The 6,746-nt window shown below is 35.9% G+C and overlaps 2 protein-coding genes across 2 annotated transcripts in view; one reads left to right on the forward strand and one right to left on the reverse strand.

Annotated features, from left to right (window-relative positions):
- fgf2 (fibroblast growth factor 2) overlaps positions 1–4,973 on the forward strand; it is a 17,186-nt gene extending 12,213 nt beyond the window's left edge. Inside the window, exon 3 of the mRNA XM_016520897.1 lies at positions 4,087–4,973. Within this exon, the coding sequence (XP_016376383.1) occupies positions 4,087–4,272 (186 nt within the window). The 3' untranslated portion in view covers positions 4,273–4,973. The remainder of the gene's footprint in view (positions 1–4,086) is intronic.
- A 1,062-nt stretch (positions 4,974–6,035) lies between these two features.
- Positions 6,036–6,746, reverse strand: part of LOC107714905 (nucleoside diphosphate-linked moiety X motif 6) — a 6,798-nt gene continuing 6,087 nt past the window's right edge. The window contains exon 2 of the mRNA XM_016520901.1: positions 6,036–6,486. Within this exon, the coding sequence (XP_016376387.1) occupies positions 6,113–6,486 (374 nt within the window). The 3' untranslated portion in view covers positions 6,036–6,112. The remainder of the gene's footprint in view (positions 6,487–6,746) is intronic.

The raw sequence follows: 6,746 nt of genomic DNA on the forward strand, positions 1-6,746 counted from the left end.
ACACACACTCACACACACACACTCACACAAGCTGTTTCCGTTGATGTGGTTTAGGGAATCATAAGCTCATCTGTAATCTTCTTTAAGAGTTCGATATAAAGCACCGATCAGTACGTCAGAAGAGTCTGACTCCTGTGAACACATTCACATTGTACCGCGGTATCAGGATGCTTGAGATTCTTTTGATCGTTTGTTTGTATGAAACTGAAAATCTGAATCACGTCACAAACAGCAGCTCAGTGTAAAGATCCTGTGCCTGTGTTTGCTTTACATTTGGGCACACGATCTATACACACACACACACACACACACACACTCACAAACACACACACACACACGCACACTCACACACTCACACACTTAAGTAAATCTGAATGGGGGCATTTCATAGACATGTTGTTTTTATTTTAGTTCACCAATTTGACCCCAGAATCTGGTTAAATAGACACAGACTCAGAGTTGATTAGAGCTGTGAGAGTCTCTGTGCTCCTGAAACAATGCTTACATTGATGACGGAAGTGTTGCACAACAGTCAGTGAACAGCCAGCGCTCCTTGTTCAAAACTCACAAGAGGAAACATCAGCGTCGGCTCTAGAATGAAACCGAACTAAAGCTTTTAAAGTCTCGATGTTTCATCTGACGCCATCAACCACCTTCATATATAGAAATAAAGGTTTCAAAAGGCTGTTTTGGCAGCAGTGCTGAACCATTTTTGCACTACAGAAATGATTTTTTTACTGAGTATTTCTGTCTTGTTTTCCAGTACTAATATCCAAACATTCTTAAATCAAGATACATTTACTAAAGAAGCTAAACGATTTAAGATATTAAGTCTTGTGTTCGGAGAAAAATATCAAAATGAAGTGAGTTTGTGCTTAAAACAAGAACAAATATCTGCATTGTTTTCCCTTTGAATTTTTCTGAACCCATTGGCAGGTATGTTTCTTTTTATAAAGCATAAATGCACTTTATAAGTCATTTTGTTTCTTAAGTAAATGTATCTTGACCCTTTGGTGCTCATCTTGTGGTGGTCAAAAATGACCTTTTTTTACTTTAATGAGGTGAACGTACTATATTTTATTGAATATTTTGTATTTTTACAGGACTTTATGGTACTAAATTATATTTATGCAGTAGTTATAATCTTTTTTTTTACCTGCACTTTTTGAGCATAGATCTGAAAATAAAATTTTCATCTTCAATGCTCTGGAGAACAAAAAAGTTTTTTAGATTGAATACTTTTTAAAGAAGACACTCTGCAGATTATTGCTGCAGTGAAAAACATAAAATGTGCATTTAAAAAATGAAGTTAAAAAAAGAAAAATGCACAAAAATACTATTTTCAAATTTTATGTGAAATATTTATTTTCCCCAAAAAAATGTTTTACTCTACTTCAGGAAAATCAAAGGAATCGATCTAAACAAGTTGTGTTCCAAATCTGAGGTTGATATCACAAAAAATAAGATTTTGTTTGCACGCAGTACCAAACGTTTCCACTAGATAATATTCGCTTCTCACTCATTTCCAGTGCAGTCACTTTTCACCACGAGGAGTATAAGTGTGACTGTTGTTTTAGGACCAATTAACCCTTTCGAATGTCCATGATTTTTTTGTGTTTGCGTGACAAGTGCCAAAACCTTTAATAAGTGTCATACTGTTCTGATGAATTAAAAAATTATAAAAAACCACAGTGTAAACTTTTTCACTTAAAAATGACCGAAGAGCACCAGAGGCTTAAGAATGTTTGAATATTTGCACTGGAAAAGAGGACAAAAATACTAATTAAGAATAATTTGGTTCCTCAAAGAACCTTCCAGTGATCAATTCTTAAAAGAACATTTTTTTTTTTAAGCGTGAAGAACATTTTAATAAACTAAAGAACCTTTTTATACTGTAAAGAACCTTGGCAAGGTTCCATGGATGTTAAAGGTTCATTCTCTCAATGGGAATTATTTTTAAGAGTGTAGAGACACATTTATTCTCGTTTAAAATCCTGTTTTAATCTGAAACACGTCAGATAGTGTTGGCTTTAACATGAGCAGCATGTCAACATTACAAAGCTCACATAAAACAGCCACAGTGGCCTGAAGCGCTGGGTTGACAGTCTCACATTCCTGTTAGGAGACGTTTTCCAGACGTTTCTCAAGCTGCTCAGGAAAAGACAGAGTATTCCCCTAATAAACGGCAGTGTTTCGCAAGCTGCTGCAGATAATAGATGACAAATGCTAATATTGCAGCACAGTTTTACTGCTGTAGCTGAAATACGACTCGATAGAAGAAAACAGCTGAGGTTTGAGCTCAAAGGGATCCGAAAATCTTTTTTCGGGACAAAGTTTTAGGATTAAATCATGCTGGAGAACATGATCATTGGGTTTAGTTCATGTAGCTGCTGCTATCAAAGCACACACATACTGAGGAACATGCATTTTTCAATTTAACTTTTCAAACTTTTACCAGTTGTTACGCTGATTATATACCGTATTGTCCCGAATATAAGACAATGTTTTTTTCTTGGAAATACATCTGAAAACTCCGGTCCGAGCCGCAGCCCTGCAGAGTTCAGCTCCAACCCCAATTAAAGCTCACCTGCCTGTAGCTTCCTAGTAACTGTACAGACCTTGATTAGCTTGTTCAGGTGTGTTTGATTAGGGTTGAAGCAAAACTCTGCAGGGCTGTGAGAAAAAAAAAATTGTTTTTTAAAAAGCCTTTTTCCAAAAGGTACATCTGGAAAAAGGGGGGTCGTCTTATAATCAGGGTCGTCTTATATTCGGCCCAATACGGTATTTTATAGTGACAAAAAGGTATTTAACGCTAAAAATGCAAAACAGAATTAAATGTAAATGTATCAGTTTGAGCTACAATGATGTGTGTTAATGTTGTCGCTAGTGATGAAGGTCTCTTAATTAAACTTTTCAAAACTGAACTTTTACCTGTTGTTAAGCTGATTATATGTTTTGTGTTGAAAACAATTACTTGTAATGCTAAAAGTGCAAAACAGAAGTTAATGTACAGTTTGAGCTACAATGATGTGCATTAATGAAAGACTTTCATCACTAATGACAATTCAACTTTAAAACTTTTTCCAGTTGTTGCTTATGATATATTTTGCAGTGAAAAAATTAGATATTTAATTAGATAAATGTACAATTTAAGCTACAATGACTTGTCTTTATTTTGCCATTAGTGATGAAGGTCTCTCAGTTCAATTTTTCGAACTTCAAAACTTTAACTTTAATCAATCGTTATGCTGATTATATATTTTACAGTGACAAATTTGTATTATAAAACAGATAGTTCCGGTGCTTGATTCTGATTGGCTGAGCCACGTTCGAAGCTGTTGTAAATTACTCTACAAAGTAACATACACCTTTGTTTACGTTTGTGTGTTGCTCGGCAACCACTTTGTTGCAACCACAACTGTTTCTGAGGAACTACATTGTTTGGATCAATGGTAAAATTGCAAAACAGAAGTAAATGTACAATTTGAGCTGTGTTAATGAGAGGCCTTCATCAGTGTTGGGAGTTACAAGTAACGTGAGTTACGTAATCAGATTACTTTTTCAAGTAACTAGTAAAGTATCGCATTACTTTTAAATTTAAAATGAAATATCCGAGTTACTTTTTCAAACAAGTAACACAAGTTACTTTGTTTTCCCATTTATTCACTCACACAGAGAAATCTGAGAAAACAGAGGCACTTTCTTCAGCATGAGGATTATTAACTTCACTTTTGGTGTGAAAGGGCCCTTACAGTCGCCAAAAAACATGACTTTGGGGTTTTTTGTTATTAACAAACAAATAAGCAAATTACAAAAAGTAACGCCAAAGTAACGTAACGCATTACTTTCCATAAAAAGTAACTAAGTAACGCAATTGGTTACTTTTTCATGGAGTAACGCAATATTGTAATGCATTACTTTTAAAAGTAACACTGTTCATCACAACAGAGGCCTATGTACAATTTGAGTTACAATGTTGTGTTCTTCAGCTGATTATATATTTTTGATGGTAAATGGTATTTAATGCTTAAAATTATGCAACAGTGATGTGTGTTAATGTCGTCATTCTCTCTGTCTCTCTCTCAGAGGAGAACAACAGATGAATGTTATTTTCTGGAGCGCCTGGAGTCGAATAACTACAACACGTACCGATCCCGGAAGTATCCCGACTGGTACGTGGCTCTGAAGAGAACAGGCCAGTATAAAGCGGGTTCGAAGACCAGCCCGGGCCAGAAGGCCATTCTGTTTCTGCCCATGTCAGCCAAGTGCTGATGGAGAGATGCGGTCAAACACAGAGCGAGACCGACAGACCCCTGACGCAGACGCGCTTCTAACCGACGATCAGCTCATCCGGAGAAGTCTAGATTCTTCAGCGTGTCTGGAAAAAACACTTCCCTTCAGCATTTCTATCTAGGAACGCTTCCCAAAACAGATGTACTTGGAGAGCATTACAGGTTTATTTGTTCGTGTTTGGTCACCCTGGAGATATCAGCAATATCCGCAGAAGAGAGACTCGGCGCTTTCGTCAATTCTGACCCCAAATCCCACCGATATGATCTCAGATCCAACTTTCCAAAACACTCTCTTATTCCACTCGATTCCCTCGGGTTGGCTCGGAGAGTTCACTTATCTGCACTATACGCTCGTGAATTCGTGACTGCATTTCTCGCACGAGTGTGTTTAGTACGGCTACAAAATGTGAGTTTACTTTAATGCTGCTCCTTTATGCAAAAGGCTTGTATATGCAAGTATTTCTATACTGTATTTTAGAGAAAGAAAGGGTTTTGCAAACACAAAGTTTCACTTTGATGAAGTACATCATGAATGTCAAAAACTTTATTCTCTTTTTCATATATATATATATATATCATCTTGGCTAAGAAACATAGTTTCTATTTAGTTTAGTTACATTGTTGCTGTGAGTAACAATAAGATTAACAGTAACAGTTTATCTTTTTTTTTTTGTTGAGGTAACTGAGAAATCAGATGATTAAAAACTTGATTAAAAACTCTAAAACCTCCGATTAGGCAGATTAGGCGAGGTAACGTATTATAAAGTTCAGAAACTAAAACTGGTCCATCTGCAACTTCAGAGGAACAAGGAAACTTTATCAAGAACCGTTTTGCTTTTAAAAACACTCCATTCGTTATAGCACTAAGAGATAAAAAAAATTCTGGTGTGAATCTCATGAAGAAATTATGTGTAAAATAAAGAAAATTAAGTATTTTTAGAGCCAGGATTTTCTTCTTGGTGCCATTACTGAGAAATCTATTACAAACACTACAAAGGTAACACTTTATTTTAAGGTGTCCTTGTTACACGTTACATTTACTTACTATTATAATAACAATTAATTATGCATAATTACATGCAAGTAACCCTAACCATATAGTAAGTACATGTAGCTAATTAATATTACTCAGCACTTAAATGTATAATTACACTGTAACAAGGACACCTTAAAATAAAGTGTAACCCAAATACTCTCTTGATATTTCACAAAAGTACTTTATAATATATATAATACTGTATGTAATTTTTTTTATTATATAAGGTATTTTTGCACGGCAGAGTTATTAACTGAGAAATGTAAAAATAGGCTTCATTTTCATTATTCAAAACATTTAGACTTTGGTGTAAAATAAGACCCAAATATTTCTAAGATATGAAACAGTCTTCATGAAATCCAAACCGTATTCAGTTGTTTATTTTTAAGAGTGCACTGCAAAAAATTTTAGTTTTTGTCTTATTTCCAAGTACAAATATCTATTTTATTTAATTTTTTTAAATCGGGACACATTTACTTGAGATGCAAAATGACTTAAAGATATAAAATTTTGTTTTCTGAAAAATGTCAAAATTAAGTGAGTTCATGCTTAAAAAAATATATGCAAATATTGTTTTTCTTTTGAAATATGTTTATTTTTCTGACGCCATTGGCAGATATTTGTTCTTGTTTTACGCATAAACTCACTTTAATTTGATACATTTTTTTAGAAAACAAGTCATTTTTTCTCCAGTAAATGTATCTTGATTTAAGAAGGTTTAGATATTTGTACTGGAAAACAAAACACATGATTTAGTGCAGTGTAGTGCTGCTCTATAACGTCTCTACACCTCTGGCAGTCGTCTGTGGTACAGCTGATAGAACGAGCCGGGATATACGGCCGGCAGCTGCTTCATTGTGAGGTCGATGTCGTGGAAACCGTTGTCCAGTCCGTACAGCAGAAGTGTGGCGATGCGGCTCGTGATCGGCGTGGTCTCGCTGGTCTCGGCGAGTTCAGACAGATCGAGCCATTCGCAGCGCAGACACTCTTGAGTGCAGAGGTTGATATGGTGGGAGAGCGGGCTGAGTCTGCAGATCAGGTACATGTCGGACATCCCGAACGCTCCCGGGAGCTTGTGCTGCTGACGGATACTGAGGAGAGATCGGAACTGGGATCGGACTCCGGTTTCTTCAAAAACCTCCCAGACGGCCGTCTCGTCTGAAATACAGCATCCAGTTAGAACAGAGAAACTCTATTCAGTCTTAAAGACGTTCTAGCATCTGAGCTGCTGGTAAATGTGACCCTGGAGCACAAAACCAGTCACAAGGGTCAATTTTTCAAAATTCAGATTTATACATGCTGAATAAACCAGCTTTCCATTGATGTATGGTTTGTTAGGATCGGACAATATTTGGCCGAGATACAACTATTTGAAAATCTGGAATCTGAGGGTGCAAAAAAATCAAAATATTGAGAAA

This window comes from Sinocyclocheilus rhinocerous, unplaced genomic scaffold (genome assembly GCF_001515625.1).
Source record: "Sinocyclocheilus rhinocerous isolate Xijiao unplaced genomic scaffold, SAMN03320098_v1.1 scaffold2887, whole genome shotgun sequence".
NCBI classification, from domain to species: Eukaryota; Metazoa; Chordata; class Actinopteri; order Cypriniformes; family Cyprinidae; genus Sinocyclocheilus; species Sinocyclocheilus rhinocerous.